Source organism: Balaenoptera borealis (assembly GCF_965194805.1).
Source record: "Balaenoptera borealis genome assembly, chromosome: 17".
NCBI classification, from domain to species: domain Eukaryota; kingdom Metazoa; phylum Chordata; class Mammalia; order Artiodactyla; family Balaenopteridae; genus Balaenoptera; species Balaenoptera borealis.
In genome coordinates, this window is record NC_138876.1 from 74,925,332 (window position 1) to 74,949,631 (window position 24,300).

Below are 24,300 nucleotides of genomic sequence, written 5' to 3' on the forward strand. Positions count from 1 at the left end.
AAGGACCTGGTGGGGTAGCCAAGAGAAAAACCAAGGCTAAAGGTATTTTCCATTTTTCAAATTAGCCTTGAGTGAATCAAGTTTAATGCTTGAAAATGCATGACAGTTTATAGATAATGTTTTGTAGATGCAGCTACTAATGCTAAACATTATTGCTTTTTGGTTTTGGGTGCACCTTTGGTTGTAAGTAGTTTTATCAAGGTTTCATTAAAGAGTTTTCTGCCTCGGGCCTATAATTTTAAGTAATTTCCTTTTTCAGATTATCAAAACCTCGGAACAGTCTTTAAACTACACATTAAATTTACAGTATACACATTCTATCTACCTTGTAAAACCTTTCTTTAGTCTAAATTTTTTAGTTACTGTCGGAAATAAAGATGAGTTCATCAATGATTGATTTCCTTTTTCCAAAAGCTCTGATGATGCTGTCTTAGAGCACAATAAAAGCTAGTGGGACCAAACTTGTAGTTTTCAGTAAAATGAAAACTTAAGATTTCATTATGCCGGTATAGAATTTGCTGTGTTTGATATTTTGATTCATTAAAAATTATTACACCCGTCAACCATTCTGTGTAGGCTAACAGCTTATCATTGCAGCCTTATTTTATATTCCTTTGGTTTTTCTTGTTCACTTGTAAAGATTTCTGTCCTTCAGGGAGAGGGGCATGGGGAAAGTGCATGCTTTTCTTTATAAACTTGTAATCCTCTTTTGCGTTCAAGTGCTTGGCACGTTGTATGTAGTTTGATTTTGGTGAAACATTAACAGGTGAGACTTTTACTATGTGATTTACAGGGTTTTGTGATTTGTATTTTAACTTTAAGATTAGGAAATTTTAATGTTTTAACTCTGATATCCCGCCTGAATAATTCCCGGGAAGAAAAACAGAATTTTTACCATTTTATTCTTATGTAAGTTATTATGAAATAAATGGCCAATAAAGTATGATTTGACTCCTTGATCTAGAGAGGCAAATTCAACATTGAAGATTTAATATTTTACAAACTGTGTGCAGAGTAAGACGTGCCAGCATTGCACCAGCATTCTGCTCTTGCAGTGTGGCTTCTCTATGTTACTCTGAACGGCGTTGAAGAAGAATGAGAACTTGGAGGATGGTTGATGATTTATGAATTCTATTCTGTATGTTTTCAAGGTTTTAATAAAATTGTCAGGAAGAATCGAATAACATTTTGTACTCTGTGAGTTTTACATGATTCTGATGGGCAGAAACATCTTCCACGTTTTATTATATTAAAGAAATCTTTCTCTTTTTTGTTTCTGCTTAAATGCTACATTATACAGTAAACACCTTGCTTCTTCTTATGATTTCTTAATGAGGAATCAAGAAGGTGAAATTCAAAGCTTTTGCTAGCAGCACTGTTCAACTTTATTTAAAGCAGGTTGAAAGCAGCACCTCACGTGAGATTTGGAATCACCTGTATAGTCCGTTTAATTGTTCTCTCTTCTGTGAGCATGGACAGCATAGATGTTGGCTTGGAGTGGCTCTGCGTAAAATAACGGGAAATATACTTAAAGGAATACTGATTTCATAATGTTGAATAGAAGCAGAAAAGAAGTTCTCCTTGTCGTCTTAGACACTGTAGATAACAAACTTAAAATTTTGTACTCATATGGAAATTGTATTTTTCTAAACTAAGAAAATTAAATGGTATTTAACTTTTCATTTGTGCGTTATATTTGTTTCCAAGGAGTGCAAGCACAGATATTTTCAGGACATACTTTTTTTGTTAGTGCTAAAGACTTTTAAATTATCTTTGTACAAATACTTGCAAGCTATGGAAAATTTGTTCCTACGTTGTCAGTGTTCCTTTAATTATGTTGTCATAGCTGTGATATGTGAGTTGTTAACACTCTGTGTAAAGTGCTGCCTTTATGGCTGGACTCATTAATATTGCATGTTAACCTTGTTTTGAGGCAAATCATACTATATTGCCAGCTGGAAAAATGATGCCAAGTTTCTAGCATTTCTTTTATAGCTGATACTTTATAGAGGTTTGCATCTGTTTTTAGGCAATTTAAAACTAGTGGATGAAAGGCACTTTTTGAATGATCATTTCATGTGTGTGGGGAGATAGAAAAAAAGGCAATACTTTTGCACTAAGTTGCTATGAATTAAGAGATGACTTCAATAAACATTTTTCCCTTTAATTGGAAAACTGGAAAGTTAAAGAACTCACTAAAGAAGAGCCCAAGAAGGAAAAAGAGAAGCTTGAGTCAAGGAAGGAAAGTAAGCATGAAGAGAGAAAAAGGGGCAAGAAAGAAAAAGAGGATTACCGGAAGGAGAAGAAAATTGCGGATTCATATGTTTCCAGGAAAGAGTCTCCTAGGGTTAAAAAGGACAAAGAAAAGGAGAAAGCAGGACTAGGTAAAGGTACTAAAACCAAGGAAAATAGGAAAAAATCAACAAATATCAAGGATATTTCTGGTAAAGCGGCACCCAAAGACAAAGATGATAGAAAGGAAGGGAGAAGTTCTGCCAAACAGGCACACTTAGCAAAGGGAAGCAACCAGAAGAGAAAGAACTAAAGCTGCAGTAGCGGCATCCCAGGAAATGGTCATATTCTTCATCGTGATTTGCTGCTGAAGGGCATGGAAAACTTGGTATTGCTCTGGTTGGGGAAGATGTGTCATTTAGCCATTGACTATATTTATTGGTGCTCAGCCAAGTAAATTCTTTGAAATTGAGGTACCTGTCTCATGCTTCGAAATTTAAAAGATGAAGCTTTAAAAAAATATGTAATAAAAATATGATGTAATAATGTCTATTTTTATTAACTTATTGATCGTGCATCAGGTAAATGTATATGTATAATATGAATTGTAATGATTTATTAATACAGAATATTTTCACTGGAGTTCAGCAAGAATATTAAAATTTTAAATAGTATTTATATGCAGAGTGATTTGTAAGTTTCAGGAAGGATAAATACTCATGTAGGTAGGAGGTTATCTTCTTCTCTGTTAGCTGTTGTTTTTCTTCCCTCCTTTGCCTTCCTGCTTTCCTGCTTCCCATTCTTCTTCAGCTACCCTTTTCTTTCTCCACTTCCTTTCTCCATCCCCTTTTCCTTCCCCCAGCTCTTCCCAGGGCATCTCCTCACGAAGTTGCCTGCGTGTCTCCCTCCCCAGGCCCAGCCAGCACCATCCCCCTCCCCCCGCCCCCCTCTCAGGGGGCTGCTCCTTCCCCAGGCTCTTCCCCATTCAACTCCTTTTCATCTCTCCTCCTCAGTCTTTTATATCTCCTTTACCTCCTTTTTCACCCCCCTGTGCTGCCTCACTCGTCACCCCTCACCCTGCCTCTCCCTTTCCAACCATCCCTCCCCCACCTTCTCCTGTTGCCCAATAAATACTTAGTGTTCACTGTGTTCTGAGAATTCTAGAAACAGTCCTGGATTAAAGAATTTTATGTAGAAGAACAATTTTAGAATGCTTATTTGTGACATCTTTACAGACTCAAACTAGTTACAGAAAGGCTTTAATTATTTCAAATTAGGATATACTTTCATTTTATATCACACAATTTTTCAGTTATATTGGTGGAATGGCATATATTTTTCATATTTGATTGATCATACTTGTTTACCATTTCTAAGGAGTTGCAAATTTGAGATCAAAATTGAGTTCAGAAAACATTTAATAAAATGAAATTTCTATAAGAAATGCATTTCTACAAATGGTTTGTGCTGTTCTACATGAAGTCTTAATTCTGTAACCGTGACTGCTGGTGAAATTCAGCTACTGAATTTGAGAAGAATAACCTGATTTGTTGTAACTGAATCATAAGTGCTGCCACAAAATTTTTATTTTATTTTTGAAATAATTCTTCACCTTTTTCTTTGAAGAGCCTTTAAAAACAGAGATTTTGGCCCAATTAAAGATATTTCAAATCAGAAATGAGTAAGCGTTAAGTGCAAAATTTTCTAAAAGTATTGTGTTTTTTGTTTTTTTAATATGCTGGCACCTTTTACTGCTTAAAATCAAACATCTGTACATTTAGTTACAAAAATTCCAACAGACATAATAAAATTATCCAGCAAGGGGGCAGGCCTAGAGAATATCTAGTCTAATATCTCTAATCCAATCCTATCATTCTGTTGTTTAAAAACTGAGTCCCAAAGAAATTGTCACATGGGTTAACTTGGGGCTTCATATGTTGATCAGTCCGGATTTTATTATTTTTATAGTTTGATTATAGGAGCACAGTAAACCTCAGTGAATTTTATGGCTCATTTGGTGGCAAATACAGGGGCAACTGGCTTGAGGTGAATAGATCCCAAGTACAGACCTGTAATCAGCTGTTTCTTCCTAGCTCTCTTCTCAAATCTTGACTCTGCTGATTTCTACTTGACTTTATTCTATATGGAGGTGCTACCACTTGAGGAGGAGGGTGGCCCTCCGGGGGCCCCAGACACATTTTTCTAGTTTAGCCGTCCTTGTACAAAGATGCAGTTTTCTGGGCTGGCCCTGGGAGGAAAGTCCTGGGAGATTCTGGCTGTCCTGGTTAGGCCTGGAAGCATCTGTGACCATTCCTGTAGTCGGGGACAGGCTAGCTCCTGTGCACAAAGCTTTGGGTGTGGGTTGAGGGGTTCCCTCTCAAACCACATGAAATGCTTCCTGCAGGAAAGGGTTTCTGGGAGAAGAAGAGGGAGACTCTGAGAACTGGACAGAATGAGAAGCAAAACTATATCCACCGACCATATAAAATTACAATCTTTAAAAAATATATCCTGATGTTAGGTCTTGCTAAGATAAATAGATTGAGTTTTTAAATTTATGTTTCAAATTTTAAGTGTTAATTTCTGTACAGATAACTTTTTTTTTTTCTCCCTTGTAGAGAAGGGCAGCAAATTATAATGACCTTTACTGAGGGCATTCTAATAATTTTTACCTTGGTTTTTGAAGGACAGTCAATGGCTGTAGGGCATAAAGTACATAAATGCTAAATTCTAAGAAATTGGTGAAAAAAATTTAGACTAACCCTAATCAGCGTAAGCATATAAACATTATCTGTTGCTATTTAATAAAGCACCTGGAAATATTTTAGTTCTATCATTGAGTTTCCCTTTGAATAGCAACTCAAGAATTGAAACTCCTGTCCTAAAATATTAAAAATATTTCAAGAGCTCTTGAGAACTGGGAATTGGCTTACTTTCTTTTTTTTCTTTCCTTCCATTTTCTTCAGTAAATAAAGGTTTCAACTGAATTTTATTGAAGTTGAGGCGACACTTTACTCAGATGCATTGGCCCTTACTGTTCACCTAAAAAACTTAGTGGAAATATGCTTTTGGTCATGATTAATGGGTTAAAATTATACTTGCTTTCTCAGTTTTACTTACTTTTTTATTCGGTATGTAGTTATTTCTATATTCTGCTGCTTCATATTGTTATGTAAGGATAATTAAAACCAGAAAGGTCACCTTTTTGAAATGTCAATGAAAAACAGGGACAAAAATTATATAACTTGAAGTAGTTGGGAGTCAGAAAAAGTCCTGAAAAGTGAAAATTAAATACTGAGTATAAATGTATTTTGTTATATCACTAACATTACTTAAGCTACACTAAGAGATGATGCATAGAATTCTAAAAAATGACATTCTTGGCATAATTTTCCTTTGTATGATAACATTTCCCATGTGAGTAGCAGTCATCGTAAAGACGGTCAGTTTTACAAAAATATTTGAGAGCTTATCAGTTTTTCCAGGAATCTATTATCCTATAGTGTTCAGAATACTTTCTTTGGAAGAACTTTATAATCATTGATATTTTTCCTTCAGTTGTGGTGTGTAATTTCTGTGTTTCATTGGTTAATGGCTTTGTGTGTGAATTTCAATTATTTCTAACATCGCTTGTAATCAACTATTTGCAATCTTATTTTTTTCAAGATTTTCAGTTTTACTTTATGGATGATTTGCATTGTGTATAGGTGGTCCCACAGCATTTCAAAATGAGGGAGAGACTGGTAAAGAAATTGACATAAATCTGTTAGCATGAAAGTTTGAATTAATCCCGGGGAATTAATTCTGCCAGAGATTGGCTCATAGAGAGTATTTTGTAGTGTTATGGCCTGTGTAGCCATCCAACTTTGTAACTTCAGAGGTTCTCATAATGATTACTTGGGTAATAAGGACTCCCTGTATATACTTCCATTAGAAAACAAAGAAAGATAGCAAACAAGTATGATTTTAAATGTTAATGCTTTGGGAATTCCCTGGCGGTCCAGTGGTTAGGACTCTGTGCTTCACTGCAGGGGCCACGGGTTCCATCCCTGGATGGGGAAGTGAGGTCCCACATGCCGCACGGCCAAAGGAAACAAAATTTTTTTAGTGATTTAAGTTAACTGTAGATGTCATTTTCCATGAAATGGGTCTGCTGATTTAGTCTGTGTCTCCAGACTTTTATTCCTTTCTCCTGTGTCTTTCACTGTTCCTTCTGTTAATGCCCATTGGTAACAATTCTCCAAATCGGTTACTCAGTTCACTATAAAATGCATCTTGGAAATGCTGGTTTTTCTCTCCTTTCCCTCAAGGTGGTTGTGCATGCGTGGCTGGTATGTTGTTAGCACTCGTGCTTCCCTTTCTTTTGTCAGAATAATGGTAATAATTCTACCAAGTTGTTTCAGTCAGTTGTTAAAAGTTTGGAAGCACTGTGGCTATGATTCCCACTCCTTTTATCAACAGATAGTGAGACAAATAGTTAAGTTCTTTATTCTTTGTAACTAATGTATCATTGTAAAATGGGTGTACTGGGTCCTACTTTGTCTTACTGAGATCATTGAGCGGGCAAATAAAAGTAATTCTAAATGTTACATATGTATAAAACTGCAAGAATGCTTAGTTATTTAAATGATACTGCTACAACGTGGAAACACAAGATGTGAAATGTAAAGGCTAGAAAAAAGTTATGAAGAAATAAAGTGTAGTCTTAAGTATACGGTATAATTGAGAGATTTCATACCCAGTCTAAGTGTGAAAAACTATTTATAAGTTTGCTTTGTATCCAGAACACATTTTTCCATAGAAGCGATTTTATGGTCTTTAGAGGTTTTCTATCCAGTCCACAAAAACCTATTCAATTCCTAATTTCCAGTTCTGCAAGTCTCAAGTGTAACTATGTTTCTATGGAAAAAGCATTCATCATTCTTCCTCAGGATATTAGGGACACGTTTAGCTTTACTTCTAAGTATTTTCCAGAATTCTTCTGGTTACATGTGTGAATCCATTCCAATTAGCTTACGTGGACCAAAAACGTTGATTGGTTCACGTGACCGTAAAGCCCAGGGGTAGCTGTGGTTTTTGTCCTTTGGTTATGCTAGCTCTGGGTGCTCAGACAGTGGTCTGGACCTCTCTCTCCACCTTTGGACTCTCTCAGGAGGTGGCCTTCCTTCTCAGGCAGCCTGGAGTCCCCTATGGGCCTATTTATTCCTAATTCTTACAGAATGGGGGCTGGGGTAACCAAGCTGTGACTGCAAGACCAAGGGCATGTGAGTGCCACCCTTAAAACTGGGATGATGGAGAACCGGTCCCTCAACGAAATGAGTGCGCTTTTACCAGGAGAAGGGGGGCTAGGTGCAGGGCAGGCCACACAGTGAATATTTATACCCTGTATTTCATCCGCACCAAAGGCAGGCACTTTCTGGAATTGTTTTCCCCTTCTCTCCTCCTCACCCCATGCCTCCTGCTGCCGCCCAGATATGAAGGGTTGAATGGGATAAGCCTGAATGGGTACCTCAGAGTTAGAGCCCTGGGAATAGAGAGAACTCATCCCAACCCTTGGTCAACAATAACTTTAGGCAGTTAAAGGAATGTAAGAGAATATTGCCATTTGATAAACACTGCCATTTAGTTATCAGGTGAATTAGTTTATTTTGTTAAGCTCTTTACATTTTCCCCTGGCTCTGTCTAAAGAGAAAGTGTTTGTTCTTAGGAAACTGAAGGGTGAGTATTACATAGCAGACTCAGAAGGCTTATTCTCATGCACATCTTGTTTGGGGTACTTGGAAAAAATCCTCAGTAACAATCTTTAGTGTCAGGCCCTACCTTCTCCATTTGCCTGAGGATAAAACCACATGAACTAGATGTTTATTACTGGTTTTGGATGTCATTTTTACGTAGAAATCAATTTCTGCAAAAGCTTCCATTTTCTAAGCCCTACAGAGCAGAAAATCATCTATTTTTCTTTGTTCTCATTTCATACCTCATTTGATTTCACTTCATGTGTGTATTTATCACTCTTTATTAGCATCTATCCATCATAGAGGTCTGTCTGTCACTTCTTCCTTGCCTCAAATATTTCTTCTCAAAGAGATTAGAGGAAGGCATATACTTAAAGTTTCTGTGTTGTTTTTGATAATGAAATAAAGACCCACATGCTGTGTCATCTCTATTTCCCATTTATTGATTCATTGAAGAAATATTCAGAGTATCTGCAGTGTATTGGGGGCTGTTCTAGGCCCTGCGGATACAGTCCCTACAATGAAATGCTCTGAGCTAAACAGGGGATGGAGAAAAAATAAACTGGACTATTGCCTGTCCTGCCCACTTCCCCTCTGCGTACAACATGCTCCCACTGTGTGGTGGGCTGCCTTCTGCCTCTCTCGCAGTATCCAGCTAAGTCATCACATCTGTCCTCACGTTCTCTGATCCTCCCAGGTGGTTGGATTGTGTGCCTTCCAATTATCATGCTCTTCACTTTGCTTCATTCCGGGACTTTGTTATTAGACTATGATTTATGTCCAGTACCTATCATAGTAACTGACATTAACAGGCATTCAATGGATGTTTATTGAATGGTTAACATATAAAGTAGATAATTAAAATATATTTCAGGTCTGTATACACTGTTAGTAATATTAGAAAGGTGAAAACTGTTTAAAAAAGTTTTTTAAGGAAAAACCCGGAAGCTTTTTCAGTAATTGTTTTAACCACCTTGTAAGTTGCCTTAAGCTTTGTTCATGTTGTTGTGTGTATGTGTGCAAGGCAGGCGGGAGGGAGAGGTAGATTTGTTTCTTTAGAAGAAATAAAGGAAAACATTAACTGATGGGGAAAATGTGTATTTTCTGGGTTTAAATTATCTCATTTAATTCTTAAAAACCTTCTAATGAGTTACTATTTTATCCGCCTTCCATACTTGTGGAGACCAAAGTTGTAGCAGTGGGAATGTGTTCAAGATGGGATTCAAATGGAATTCAAAGGCAGCCCTCTTGGCTGATGTTCCTAAGCTCCTACACATGATCTCCTGTTGTGAGATGTTAAACTGAGTCCACTCCAACCCCATCTTTGTGGAGTCCCTCCACTGGTCCTGAAACCAGGCTCTTAGGAATCTTTTTGGCAGTGTTTAATTCTTTTGAGATTTATGTCATCGTCTTCCTGAAGCCTGTCTGTCCGCCTTGGGTCATGTGAAAATGATTTGAATCTGGAATGGCTCTTAACTGCATGTCAGGGAAGCTCTTACAGTTCCTGGCAGTAGGGCTGCTCTTGGGATACCTGCCAAGATTGTACCTGCTGATTATACAAGCGAAGAACAACAGCAAGGATTAGCATGGCAAATTAGTACGTGTGCCTTTCTGGTTTATTGATTTCCCAGAATATTTCTCAAGTTTCGTGTACCGGTTAGGGCTGTTCTTGGGGTATATTGATTTATACCCCAGTCTAACATGTTAGACTGCTTGCATCTGAGACAGCAGCAGCCCCGAGCACTTGCCTGCAAGAATCTCAGCAGCTGGAGTAACCTGGATGGGTAAGATCAAACTTTTTATTCCTCTGTATGCCACTGAATTAGTAAATCAAAGATTGAGAAACTAATTTTTAAAGTGTCTTAGCTTTTATGGGCTAAGATTGTGAGAGCCTATGAAGCATCATACTATGTATAATCCTTACTGGCCCACATTTTGTTGAGAAAGCAGTTTGTATATGATTCTTATGAAAAGCGAATCCTTCACTCTCATTCAGAGTACGAGCCAGGTGTCTGGGACCTTTCTTTCTTTTTTTTTTTTTTTTTTAAAGATTTTTTTTTTTTTTTTGATGTGGACCATTTTTAAAGTCTTTATTGAATTTGTTACAATATTGCTTCTGTTATTTGTTTTTGGTTGTTTGGCTGCAAGGCATGTGGGATCTTAGCTCCACTGACCGGGGATTGAACCCGCACCCCCTGCATGGGAAGACAAAGTCTTAACCACTGGACTGCCACGGAAGTCCCATGTCCAGGACCTTTCTGATCCTCAGGCCCGTGCTCTCCAGCTGTGTTGGCCACCTGGTCATTCTTCACTCCCGGCACCCTCCCTGCTGAGGAATTTTGTACTTGCTGGTCTAGAGCTTTACCTGGAGACTCTTCCCGGTGTAAGTCACAGGGCCACATCCCTGATGTCCTTCAGGAATCTGTTCCAGTCTTTTCCGCGAGTCCTTTCCTCATCAGTTCATTGTAAATAGTCCCGCCCCCTTTCCCTAAGGGCCTGCCACTTTCCCCAAGTGGTATACTCTAAAGAGTTCATGTTTCTTATCTTTTTAATTGATCCCTTTCTGTGGCGGGTAGGGGTTTTGTGTGTTGCTTTTCTATAGAACAATGCTTTGCATTAGTGGGTGCTAAATATTTGTTGAATGAATGAATGTAATATGCAATTTAGTAACCTTTAAAATGTTACGTATTTATGGGAAGGAAATCCACTTATTCTTTCCTCTTATGGTCAGGTGTAGTTGGGTAGTAGTGAATGAAGTAAGCTGATATTGGGCTAGAGTAATTGTATCAGGTAATTAAATTTGCTATGAATGGTTGATTTAAAGTGCTCATTTCATTTACTTTTTATAACTTGATCCATTTTTTAATTACAATTGGAAGAAAATTTATACATTTATTAAATGTAAACATTAAAAAAATTTTTTCCGTATTTGTCTCATGTGCTCAAAGAACTAAAAACAAGGTGTGTTTTAAGGGAACTAGTTGGTTTTCCAAATCATGCAGGAGCTGTCATGGTTGACGTGCAACATTCATTCAGCCCTAGATAATCACTGTCAAACAACTGTGGTCGTCCTCCTGCTCTTGCCAGTTTAGGAATGGAAGTGGGTTCTGGTTCTGACTATTAAAACTGAAAGGGAAGAATGGTGAGAAGTTCCAGGAAAGACTTCCTCAAGCCTAAGAGAAGCAGAACAAGAGGTGGTCCTTTGCTTCTGGACATCGTCTTGTCTGAAAGAGGAGCTTGCAGCTGGGAGAGCCCGGATTGCCGCCCTGAAGACAAAGCCAGGGCTGAGAGCCAGCCGACCTGCTGTTAAATAATAAATTTCCTTCTTGCTCAAGCCAGTGTGAGTCGGTGTTTTGTTGTTTGCAGTCACATCGACATCAGAACCGATACATTCATTTCATAACCTGATGTTGAAGATTTATTTCGGAGCTGTATCCTTGCCATGTGTACCTCATAATAAATCCAATTTGAAAACCTTTCCTTTGCCTTATTTTATTTATTTTTCTTGTTTAATTTTTGTTTACTTTTTGCCTAAAATCTTGTATGAGACATGGATTTACCACTATTTTCTGGGGAATACTTCATGGATTCATGGATTAAAATGGACTTGGGAAACAAAAAATCTTGGAAACATCACAGTAAAAGCTTCCATATAGGTTATCAAAACAATAAGAATTATTCTAAAATGTGTTTTTGTTAAATATTAGGAAGTTTATAAGGGTCTGGGGAAAGAGATGTGTTAATGTGATCTTCAGCTTCTTTGGAGTTTACAAAATAGTTTATTTTTGCACTGATTTCACCTCTGGAAAATAGCTGTGACCAGGTATTAGTACATTTACAATTCAGCTGCTGCTTTGGACAGAAAAGAAAACTACTCAGTATTTTCTCTTGTTATGCGCTTTTGCTTTCTCCTGTTGTTTTTCACGTTTTACAGTGTCAATTTTAGAGACCAATAACTCCCAGCTGATTTAGAGAAAGCTGTTTATTAGGGGCATTGTGGGTCTGAATATTGATGTACTAGTTGTTTTCAAGCACTTTTAGGATCAAAATTTTTTTCAAATGAAACTTTTCTCGGAATCCAGTAAGAACGGGATTTTCAGGCAGCTTAAATCTTTATTGTTTGATGGGGGAATATTTTACTGCTTATCGAACCCATGGAGCACAGTTTTGAAAGCCTGCTACAGATGGGATTAGTGAAGAATGACCCTGTAATTTTTCATCCAAACTGAGATGCTTTTGAGAGTGAAGTCATTATACCAGGACAAAAGACAAACCGGACCGTCCGGGCAAATTAGGCTTGTGGTACTGAAATGGTGGATGCCGCTAGAGCACAAATAGGCATCTCGTTGGTAAATAGTAGCAGGGAAATTGATGTGAGTCCCCCTTGCCTCCTCTACAGCCCTAAGCCTCGCTGGTGCAGCTATAGCCTTGGCCCTGCAGAGAGTCTGCAGCCCTTTAAAGAGCAGAGCAGTCACACACGGGGTGTGCTCAGCCCTTTTGGAGCAGTTTATTGAGCACCTGCTATGTACCAGGTGTTTTCTGAGATGCTGAGAGTGCAAAGATAAATGACTTGATTCTGAAGACTCAAAGTTTAGCCTGTTCATTCAGCAAAACTTGGCCGTGAGTAAGTCCATACCTGTTCCAGTAACAGTTAAGAGACGTAAGCATGGGTCATTTAAGTGGAAAAGGGCATGGGAATTTTCAGCCCTGAATTTGGAATTTGAAATGAGATGTTTTAATAAGCCTTCATCCCTTACCCCCATGCCCTGAAAGTGAATTACAATTAGGATCTGTGCCTATGTGTGTATGCTTTCTCAGGAATCTCTAGTTAGGAGTAGAACACGACTGTATGTATTGGTGTTTGTTTTCTAACGTTAGGGTTTTTGGGTAAGTCGTATCAGAAATAAGTAACTAGAGGAAATATAAATGATGAGGTGGGATCCTGTGAATCTGTTTCAATGTCTTTTTAGGATCTGGGAGAGGATGGTGGGAGGGTGTTTTTGTCAGTGGGAGAAAAATGAAGAGCTATAGAAAAGGGAACAATAAGGGAAAATATAAAGAACCAAAACAGAAGAGTAAGTGACATTGAAATGAGGATTTTCCAGACTGCAATAGTATATCTCCATTGAGTTGTATAAAGCTGCGTAAGATTAGAAAAGGCCTCTCAGTTCTGTCCTGACCTTTTCATTCCAGCTATTGACATGCAGAACACATGCTCTATAGTAGCTACTCTTGGTACAAGATTCTCGGTGGGGTACCGAAGAGCCCAGGGTTTGGTAAATGGAATTGTCAGGCTCATGACAATCTAATTTAGTTTTCTAAATAGTTGTATTTAATTGAGGATGTATTTTAATGTGCTACATATAAAATATCAAAGAACTAGCTGTGTAATAGATTTTAGACCAGCATTGACTTTAAAAACCATCTTTTATGTTAATTTACCCTGATGTCTTATCTTCCTTAAGACAAAAAAGGAAAAACATAACTTTTTTTTCCGTATTTTTTTATGGAATAATATTGCTCATAAATGTTACCTTTAGAAGATTGTATATAGTGACTTATGTATTATTTCCTCTCATATTTAACTATAGTTTTCAAGAAGAATAATTAATTATATATAAATCAAAATATGGAGTGCATGCAAATAACAGTAGAAAGTTCCAGAGTATCTTAATTGTCTTATTGCTGAATTCGGAGTCCAAGAGTTAGAAGTTAATTAGTCCCTTACGAACACGAGAGGAGATTGAACTCATACTGAATTTTCTTTTGGCAAGTTCAGATATGACTTTTTATTTTACTTTGCTTATTGTTTTTGTGACTATATTTTAGAGATTTGTGAAGATTCAAACAATGATTTATTATTATTTTTTAAATGAAAAGTTAATTTAGGCAAAGAGATGTTAAAGGCCCAGATGAAGTTAAAGAACAAACTATTTTCCTACTTCAGTTTTTAAGCATATCAACATTTTCATGTAATATAAAGTCTTGGAAACTTTGAATTACTGGCAGTATCGATGAAGTGTTTGGAAACATTGTTTTACTTGGTTTAACATGTCAAAAATTTTTTAAAAAAGAAAAAAAACCTTAAGTTAATTTTGTGAATAAAAATGCAGGCCTTAAAGAAAGATCTGCTCCAAAGCCAACAGTCCCACCAGAAGAGGCCGAGCCGTACCCTTGGCTGCAGGATCAGGTTCTGGAGGGGCCAGGTAAGCTTTCCTCTAATTCTGACTGGATGCACCTCAGCTGCCAGGTGTCCCAGGTAGCACTTTCCACAGTCATGTTTTACCCATCATTTTGTTTCACAGTGTTTGCAGAATAATGAAATGCTTTCTCTTCTTGTCTTCTGAAATTTTATAGTGAACTCTATTCTTTTCTAGAAAAAGTTTATACAGGATCGTTGTAATTTTTGAGATCAAGAATCCAAGGCACAGGAGGTTTCTCCTTGTCTGAACATAGTTAGAAACATTGTGAACTAAATGCCATGTTTCTTGATTCCAAGTCCAGGACTACTGTGCCATATTACATTGAAAGTAAAATTACACACGTACTGTACACTAGTTTGGTCACATTATTTAATAGCGTAGGTCTACTGTGTTGCCAGTCTATTTAATATGAGTCTCCTGTCTACAACAAAAGACTTCTCAGGCCTCCGTGTGATCCTCTGTGAAGCCTGTTTTACATCTGCATGAATTCATAGCTCATTTCAAGTATTTCCTCAGTCACTCAAGGGCCTGTGACCCATAGGATGAAAACTCCTGAAATCTCTTAATAAATTGGTAAATGAAATTTGGTTCCATTACTATCATTTCCTATTCGTGCTTTGATTTTTGTTGCAAAGTACTATTTAATTTCTGTACATTTTTCATTTCCCCAGTAGTTCTCAAAAATTTGGTTTCATTTTGCCACCTATTGGAAGTGTTAGGTATGACACTGCGTATTTACTGGCAACTTTATTGCTGAGTCCAGATGGTATCAATACTTGGGCTGACTTTATCACTAGGTACTGGTGAATACTATTTGATTTACCTTCCTTCCTTTTAATAAAAATCAGTATGTTGCTCTTATTTTTTGTTGTTGCTCAAATAATCCCAGGAGAATTTCCTGTCTCTCTCCCATTCCTGTAGAATTGCTGTAATCATACCATGGCTTCAGAGCAAGAGTGATGTTTTTCTTTTTTTTTTTTAAGTTTTATAATTTGAATGTATATTTGGATTTAGCACTTCAATTTTGCTTTGTACTAGATTAATTTATAATTTTTAAAAATCTTGGTTTTCAAAGCTGGTACTTACTCCAAAATGTACTATTTGTTTTCTCTCCTCCTTTTTTTATTCTTTGTTCATATTACTCTTTGCATATTACTGATAACTTGTCCTCCTAAGTCCTTCAGTTTGTTATCACCTCATATCCTTTTCAACTTCTTGGTGATATTTGATTTAGTTTAAACGTTGCCTTCTCAACCTTCCTCTTACCTAGGTCTTTACCTTCTGTCTTCTCTGACTACCCACCTATTCTATAAACAGAGGTACATATCTTTCATTAAAATACAATGAAATAACCACCCCTTTGATCCCTATAGTTCTCTCCATCTGCCCTCCAGTCTCTCTCCTTGTTGTACTAGCTACACTTTTGAAAGAAGAATTTGCAGTTGCTTTTTTGCCTTATTTACACTTAGTTTTTAACTCACTGCAGCCTGGTGTTTTTTGTTTTTGTTTTTTTTTTGCCTTTACTCACCTTCCCCAGGGGAAAGGAGGGGCATCAGAGACTCGTGGAAAGATGAAACAGCATGGCGCAGTCACCAAGTTCTAAGCCAGTGCTGGTAGCAGATGATTTTAGAGAGGCATGTGAAGGCTAGATTGTGGAGGTCTTGCATTTCCTTCTGGGGCTTCAAGGAACTTAGATTTTCATCTGTTCAGGCAAAGGAAGCCATTGAAGGGTTTAAGCAGAGGAACAGAGTTCCAATCTCTACTCCTCTTTACTCACATTATATTTTCTGTGGTTGGTGCTGTCAGCAGTTGTAAAACTGGGAACTCTGCTAGGAAGCTATCGTGGGCATTGTGTGAGGGAAGAACAGAGATTGGGAAGGTCTCCTATAATTCTGTGAGAATATGTATAAAAGTAGTCTGTGAAATATAAACATCTATAAAAATAGAAGGCACTCTGTGCTTTAGAAATGGTTTCGTAGTATAATTAGCATAGTAGAGTCTTACAGTTTTTTTCAATCTGAAGTTCAGATTAACTTATTCTGTTTTTGTCACTGAAGATCAGTTTGTCAGTATAACTGATGTCGTTGGCATTATCTCATGTGATGGCATTCATGATACTACGTCTGGTGCTACTTCTATTTAGTGAACATAGATGATGTCTGTTAGACAGAGAATTTGTAATAGTGTCAGTGTAATTATAGCTTCTTGTTTGTTGTATGATGTTGCAATAAGCCTGATAATCCGATAAGCACCCCAGTGTAGTCGCAATGTCATTACTAATGTTGTTCACGTCTGTAATTTACATTATGACAGATGTGACTGTCAGATGAGGTTCTCCCAAGCTGGGAGGATTGTCTTGTAAGGTCTTCTTCTCACGCTTCCTGACACCTTCTGGGAGCGGGCAGCCAACCATCCCAGCCCTCACGCCAGCCGGGGAGCCCTTTCTCCTGACTATTGGGAAAGACAGTGGTTGACCATGTACTTTAATTTTATTGACCTCTTCTTCCGCATTTTGTCTTTATTTCCCAGTACTTCCTTTTCTGAAAGCTTTGCCCTTCCCATTTGCTTTTTCTATCGTTAGCGTGAATTTTGTTAACTAGAAACTGAAATAATTTTGCTCTGAGTGAGGTTTTTTTTTTTTTAAAGAGAAATCTGAACCCGAGTTAGTTTCCTATGTTTTAAAATCTTATGAAGTCGTTTAGCATTTATATCTGCTGTCAAAATAAACCCAACTTTAAATATCTACCATATTTGCCAACATAAAAAAAGGGCTAAGCTGATAGGAAAAGGGTACATAGTTGATTAGTCCAATATATTCATTTTAATGTGTATATGTGGAGACCATATTTCATGTTCTACGTTAATGTCTAGATTTTTTCTACTTAGTTATGTTTTAATTATTTTAGGGCCTCAGAATATTGAAGATGAAGTACAAGAACAAGTTCAGTCACTTCTTGATGAAACGGTATACGCAGAACATGGTATGAATTAAAATCTATGTTTCATGCATTACTAAAATAATGGTTAATTACCTAAAATGACTTGGACATTATTTTGAAATTTAAATAATAATTAAGTGGGCTTTTTAAAAAGCTATTGGAGGACAAGTACTTCTAAAATAACACTACACTCATTTTATTTTACCCCATTTTATTGTTAAGAGAATAAGCAAACAGAGACCAGTGATACCTCCAGAACAAATACATCAGCAACCAGGAGGAGGGGACTAGAACAGAACCAAGGGAGCTGTAATGGGCTCTCCTGGAGCTGTCTTCAGCCCTCAAATTATACTGAATGCTTGGGTGGCCGCCAAAGCAAAAAAGGGGAAACTTTAAATTATGTAGGTCATATTACTAGAGAAGAAGTAAACATGCTGTTTACTTAAAGAATCTAAAAAGTTTCTTATGTTAAGTTCTGTACAGAGAATATTAAATGATACTATAGAAACCAGTGTTTTTAAGATTTTATAAGACTGTTTCTTGAAGCATCTGTTGATAAAAGCACAGAATATAACCCCAAAATGTAACAGAAGGATTTTGAAGAGGGCAGAACACATGGTATCCGGATACTTCCAGTGGTCTGGTGTGAGTTGAAGGTAGTCCTAGAGGAAAAAAATAATGTTTCTTAAAAACAAACAGAATTCCCTGTCATTTAACTTGGGCTTTTGCAGGCCAGCTAAAGTATCTTATTCAGTCTTAGGTATGTTGGGGTTAAATGTAAAGCATCCCATCCAGCTCCATCTGTGCTCCTTTGGGGAGACCAGCTTTGGCTGCGTTGTAGGTTTTTGCCCTGGGCTGCTAGGGGTCTAGGAGCCTGTGTCCTTTGATCACGAGTTTCTTCTCAGCCAGAAAAGCTACTTCACCTGAGCATATCTGCCTGTATAAGCAAATGCAGGCTTTCCCGTCCTATATCTTTTTTTTTATTTTTTATTTTAACCTAACACAAGGCTGATGCAATCTCAATACATGATTGATTTCAATATGTCGAGGTAAGTGCTGTGATGGTGAAACACGTGATGCTATGTGGGGTTAGCAGAGGCTTCCTGGAGAAAATGACATACTGATGTAGGAGCTGGAGAATGGTGTAGTGCTTTGCCAGGCAAATGCTATTAGTAAAGAGTAATGTTTAAGTAAAGGGCATGGCATGTGTGAAAGTCCAGAGGCCGAAAGGGTCTGAACGGAGGTGGAGAGATGAAGGGAAGGATATTTTTACTTGATTCTAAGAGGAGTTGGAACCGTTGGAGGGTGTGAAGGAGTGTTGTGTATTCTGTCAGCGTGAAAAATAAGGTGAAGGAGATGTCAGCAGGGAGATGAGATGGGAGGTGGTACCGGTGACACAAGTGAGTCGAGATGGTTGGTCAAACTAAATTTCACCAAAGGTTCCAAAGGTAGGGGAAGAAGGAAGTGAAAGGTGTGGTAGACATTTAGGTGGGTGGGTGCAGGATGTCAGACAGAGGAGAGAGAAATCCAGGCTAGCACTGGATTGTGTTCCTTGGACCTCTTCTTTATCAAGACTTTCTCCTTGGAAAATCACAGGCCATGACTTTAAATATTATTTAAATATTAAATATTGCTTCTGAATATATATCTACAGCCCTGATCGCTCACCTAAGCTCCTGGATTACCTAACTGCATATTCTTATCTCTATTTGTATGTTTTATGGGTATCTCAGACTTAAAATATTCCTAAAACTGTATTCTTTTTTTTTTTTTTTTAATTATTTATTTATTTTATTTATGGCTGTGTTAGTTCTTCGTTTCTGTGCGAGGGCTTTCTCTAGTTGCGGCAAGTGGGGACCACTCTTCATCGCGGCGCGCGGGCCTTTCACTGTCGCGGCCTCTCTTTAAAACTGTATTCTTGATTCCTCTCCATCTCACAGCTCCCCTGCTCACCTGCAAAAATGTTTTACTCTTATTCTAGTCTTTAGTTAATGGTCTCCCTATCCACTTAGTTGCTTAAGCTAGCATCCTGGGAGTTTTCCTTGATTTCTCTCTCCTCTTCTCCCCTCATATGTAATCCATCAGCCGATCCCTTCAGCTTTGCCTCCAAAACGTATTTTGACTTCTGCCGTGTGTCAGCTACCACCATCCCCTCTTCCCATCCACTTGGGCCCCTGTTTCCATCTTTGCTCCTCTACACCCCCTGTTTGATGTGGCCAAGTCCACTGTGCCTTGTCTGGGCCTGGTCTCTCTCTCCCCTTGGTCACTTTTCTGTAGCTCAACTGGCCTTCCCTTTTTTCTTTGTCATTGCCAGGCCTGTCCCTACCGTGGGGCCTTTAACTTGCTCTCTCTTCTGTTAGTGTGTGCGTGTGTGTGTTCCAGTCTTCACATCTTATCAGACCAAACTTGGCCTCCCTGACACCGTCTCTAGAGTAGACTCTCTGTCCCTGTTATTCTGTATTTCATTGTCAGGTTTGGGTCCTGCAGTTGCATTTATGAGCTGTGTGGGCTTAGTCAAGTTCCTCAAGCCCCTCATCCTTCAAAGTGGGATAATTGCTACCTCATAGGGTTGGTGCAGCAGCTGCAATAGGGCATGGCAGTGCCTCCGGTGAGGTCTAGCAAACTCTCAGGAGACTGTTTTCCTCATGGCAGGCTGTCCCTGGGCCGTGGAGACTCACAGACAGTGTACGGTGCTCGGTTGGTTTCCCTATGAGAGCAGGGGCTTCCATTGAGTAGATGGCTGAAAGAGCTCAGTCCCGCTCACACAAAAACTGTAAAATTAGACTGAGTAAATGAGAGTAAGAGAAAAGGAACATGGCAAGAAGAAAAGAAGAAAAAGAGTTGTACAGTTAGTGACAGGAAGAATTGGTGATTGGTTTGCTGAGAAGCAGAAGATCTCAACTGAGGAGAAACAAGATAGCAGGCTGTGATGAGACGACAGAAGACAAACAAATAGTGTCAACATAAAAGGGCCTGATAGTCCAGTAACACCTGAGAGCATCCCTGGGCCACACCAGAAGCAAAGTGACTGAGGACACTGTCCTGCAGTGTGGTGGGGGGCAGTTCTGTAGCAGTAGAAGTAGTAGTATTGTTATTACTGAGATGATGATGGTAAAAATATTAACGACAGCAGAAGCAGCACAGCAGCAATAAAACCTAAATACTTATTATGGGCCAGGCTTTTTTCTAAGTGCTTCAGTCCTCACAACGATGCTGTGAGTAGGTACTCTTACTATTTCTTTTTTTATGGAAGAGAAATCTTAGGCGCAGAGTCATTAAGTAACTCTCCCAGGGTCACACAGCTGGTCTAGAGACAGACCTAGATCTGGAGTCAGATATCCCAGACCGCACACTCCTAGAGCAATACTGCACTGCGCACCTAAGTCTAGTTCCCTTGAGTTCTCGCGTTAGCGTGCTGCATCCAGAGCGTCGTCTGCTTGAGGCCATGGCAAGTTACGACCGGGAGAATGTCTTACACCACGATGACAAGCTAACCCATGTGGCAGTGGAGTAATGCAGCATGTCCGACATCTTCACAAGAGAAGCAGAATGGTTCAGTGTATCGTGAACGTCTCAGAAGAGAAAATGAGCATCTTAGCATAACTTAAAGGCTAAACATAGGAACCTTTAGAAGCAAAGTATAATGCAGCTGAACCAGTGCGGATGACCTGGCATACGGTTTAGCTGGTGGCCTGATGTTCTTTGTGATAGAATATTTGCAGAGAGTTACTTAAGATTGTTACGTGGAATTTTACGTCAGTTCTCAGTGGAAGGTCGCAAGGTGACCTTCCCTCTGACCTAGCGATAATTAAAGAGGCAAATATAGTAAGAATTCTGAATTCATTTATTCACTTATTAAATATGTATTGAGAACTTCCTATGGCTTAGTCATGGCCCCAGGGGCTGGGTATACATAGTCGCCAAAATATGTGAGGTCCCTGTCCTTGGTGAGTTTATTGTCTAGTGAGAGAAGACGTGTTACCCCCTCGGGTGGACTAGCCCTTGGCCAGAGAGAGGACAGAGTTTCAGCAAGTGCAGTGGCCCAGAAAAGGGGCAGGACATGCCGAGCAGCTGAAGTGGGTATGTGGCAGCCTTTCAGATGGGGCGTCTGTGTCTGTGTGGGCTGCTGCCTGGGGCCCTTGCTGTAGACCTGTGTCACTTTGTTCATTATCATTGTTCAAGGAGAGGACCTGCACCAAGAACAGGACGGACCAGCAGGAGAACTGCAGCCCGAAGATGGTGTCTTTGCAGGAAGTGATGTAGATGATAGATATGAACCTGTGGGAACTGGAGCAGTTCATGAAGGTAGAACACATTTTTTTGGTTTCAGAATAAAACACAATAGGTAATTTGTAATTACGATTATTGAAAGTTTTCTTAAACACCTTTAAAACCAATATTTAGCTTTTATCTAAAGTTTTTTTTTTAAGTTGAAGCTGAAAACTTCAGTTAAAATAAGTCTTTTCCCTAAAATAAAGATATCCCAATTTTTTAATTCAAAGTACACTAGGGGAAATTCTAAGGATATATACATTTCTTATAGGATGTAAGTGAAATCCTTCAGCACATTTACTTTTACTGTACTCTCCTTCCTAGAGTACCATTTTTGTAAGAAATTCAAACAACTGATGAAATATTGACCTTGATAATCTATCACAGGCTCTTGTTCTAAAATAAACTCTATAACTACAGTGGGTAGAATACAGTTCATAGCCTAGGCATTGGCAAACTTTTTCTGTAAACGGCCAGCCGGTCAATATTATAGGCTTTGCGGACCATGCAACCTCTGTCCCAACTACTCATCTCTGCTACCATGGTGCAAAAGCAGCCCTGGACAATGCCTAATTGGATAAGTGTAGCCGTGTTCCAGTAAAATTTTAATTAGAAAATCAGGAGGCAGGCCCAATGTAGACTACATATGGACCATAGTTTGCTGACATCTGTGTATATCAATATTTTAAATTAAATGCTAGTTATTTACATATCAGTTGAGTCGTTTACTTTGTATTATTTGCAATAGGCAAGTCAGAATTATTGCTATTCACTACTGACATATAGAAAAATTTTTATTTGTATACTTATTGCTCTGCTCTGCTTTAATGTGAGGCTACCATGATTATTTGGAGCCCTGCTAAATTAAGTCCACATGCTTTGTTCTTTTGGTATCTACTCTGTACTCTTTTTTTTTTAAATAAATTTATTTATTTATTTATTTATTTTTGGCTGTGTTGGGTCTTCGTTTCTGTGCGAGGGCTTTCTCTAGTTGCAGCGAGCGGGGGCCACTCTTCATTGCGGTACACAGGCCTCTCACTGTCGCGGCCTCTCTTGTTGCGGAGCACAGGCTCCAGACGCACAGGCTCAGTCGTTGTGGCTCACGGGCCCAGTTGCTCCGCGGCATGTGGGATATTCCCAGACCAGGGCTCGAACCCGTGTCCCCTGCATTGGCAGGCAGATTCTCAACCACTGCGCCACCAGGGAAGCCCCCTGTACTCTTTTCTTAAAGTAGTCCTTTAAAACCTTAGTGGTTTTAAGCCACAAGTTTTGTACTCTGACTGATTTTTGTCATTTTATTTAAAATATATAAATGATATCATTTTATACTTAAAATGAGTACTAAGGGAACCTTGTTTATTTAAGAGGGATGTTTTATTTCTAAAGAGTGATACAAGAAAACAAGCCTATGCTGAAACCAGGGGGAGTGGTTGATGGCACCAACGCAAAGTGAACAGTTACACAATGCACCCCGCTATGTAGTAATCGTCAGAGTCTGTAGGACCCATGTAACAACACAGCACCACTGGCCACAGAGGGTCTAGACTGGAGGTGCCTGGTAGGGTTCAAGGGTCAGCTCAGCCTAAGTTGAGTTTAGAGAGCTGGACAGAATGGTAAGAAACAGGCGGTAGATCAGATCCGCAGCGCTAGTAAAGGTAGGAAGGTCTGGAGCCATAGGGTCGTGGATTCAGAGAGACACCTCTTATGAACATGATCCACTAAGATGGGCTGGTATCCCACCACACCACTTCCTATCCTGGCTGCATTTTAGTATCCCCCCTGGGGAGCTTTTAAAAGAATTCCAGTGACCCACCCTGATCAAAGTGAATCAGAGTGTTTGGGGTGCGGGGCCCCCAAAATGGATGATTGTAAAAGCTCCCCAGGTGACACATAATTGCTGCCAGCGTTGAGCCCAGGTATGGTTGGGCTGTTTCCTGTCTCCTGGGCCTCACCTCACTTCCTGCTCTGCTGTGTCTGAACTGGTTAAGGCTTGTGCTCAGAGCCAGTGGGAATCAGGCAAAACACACAGGACTCGTCCCGGCCACGTAAGAATTGAGAGGTCAGGTAGCCTCAGACAATGCAGTTGGTACATGGTTGCAAGGACTATTTTAAAGCATAAACGTTATGAAGATGTTAAGTAGATCTACTTCTCACAATATTTAATATATTGGGGAACTCCTTGAGAAGCAAACAGCTCCTAATTTATGAATGAATGTATTTTCAAAAGCTTACATTGGTGCCTGTTGTTGAGAGCAGAAAATGCACTTTTCCATAGAAATAACGTTAAAAGTGATGGTTTGGTTTCCATACGAACCTACAGAATTGTATATAATGCATAATTTGGGGGAGAAAATGTAAGTTCAAAATGCTTTTGAACTTGTGTTTGATTCCAGCTGGATTGTGCATTGAAAATAGGCATTTACAGACTAGCTTTTGAACTTTAGACCTTTAGTTATCAGGCATATCATGATTTCTATGGGAAAAACATTTCTAAGTTCTGAGTAGGAATGCTGATGAAATGATTTACACACTTCCCTGGAATCTCTTGCTCTCTCCCATCTTCAGCCAGGATAGCTCAGGAAGATTGACAGTTGCTCAGAATTTTGGTATCCTAGATGCTGCTTATACAAAAAATTTCAGGAAAGACCCTCAAAGAATCTGAAACATAAGGCATTTGATATTTTTGAGGTTAGGAGTTTTAGATTGGGAGTAGGAAGAAACATTTCAAAAAAGTTCATAAATTGAAGAAACCTTATTTTATGACCTAATTTTTAATTGGGACATAGATTCAGTTTGAACATAAAAGTTGCTTGTTAAAAGTCTTCAGAAATTAGGACTTCCCTGTGTTTTGCCTGATTCCACCAGGGCGCAGTGGTTAAGAATCCGCCTGCCAGTGCAGGGGACGTGGGTTCGAGCCCT

The 24,300-nt window shown here is 38.8% G+C and overlaps 1 protein-coding gene across 11 annotated transcripts in view; it reads left to right on the plus strand.

Annotated features, from left to right (window-relative positions):
- The window catches only part of ASPH (aspartate beta-hydroxylase), a 221,872-nt gene that overhangs the window by 52,147 nt on the left and 145,425 nt on the right, over positions 1-24,300 (plus strand). For 6 of the 11 annotated variants that reach the window (XM_082364701.1, XM_082364708.1, XM_082364705.1 and 3 more), the window contains 4 exons: positions 1-42; positions 14,081-14,173; positions 17,077-17,151; positions 21,292-21,414. In XM_082364701.1, coding sequence (XP_082220827.1) covers positions 1-42; positions 14,081-14,173; positions 17,077-17,151; positions 21,292-21,414 — 333 coding nt within the window. Of the gene's footprint in view, positions 43-2,183; positions 6,822-14,080; positions 14,174-17,076; positions 17,152-21,291; positions 21,415-24,300 lie in introns of those variants that run through there. The other 5 variants (XM_082364706.1, XM_082364704.1, XM_082364710.1 and 2 more) reach the window with 2 other exon arrangements.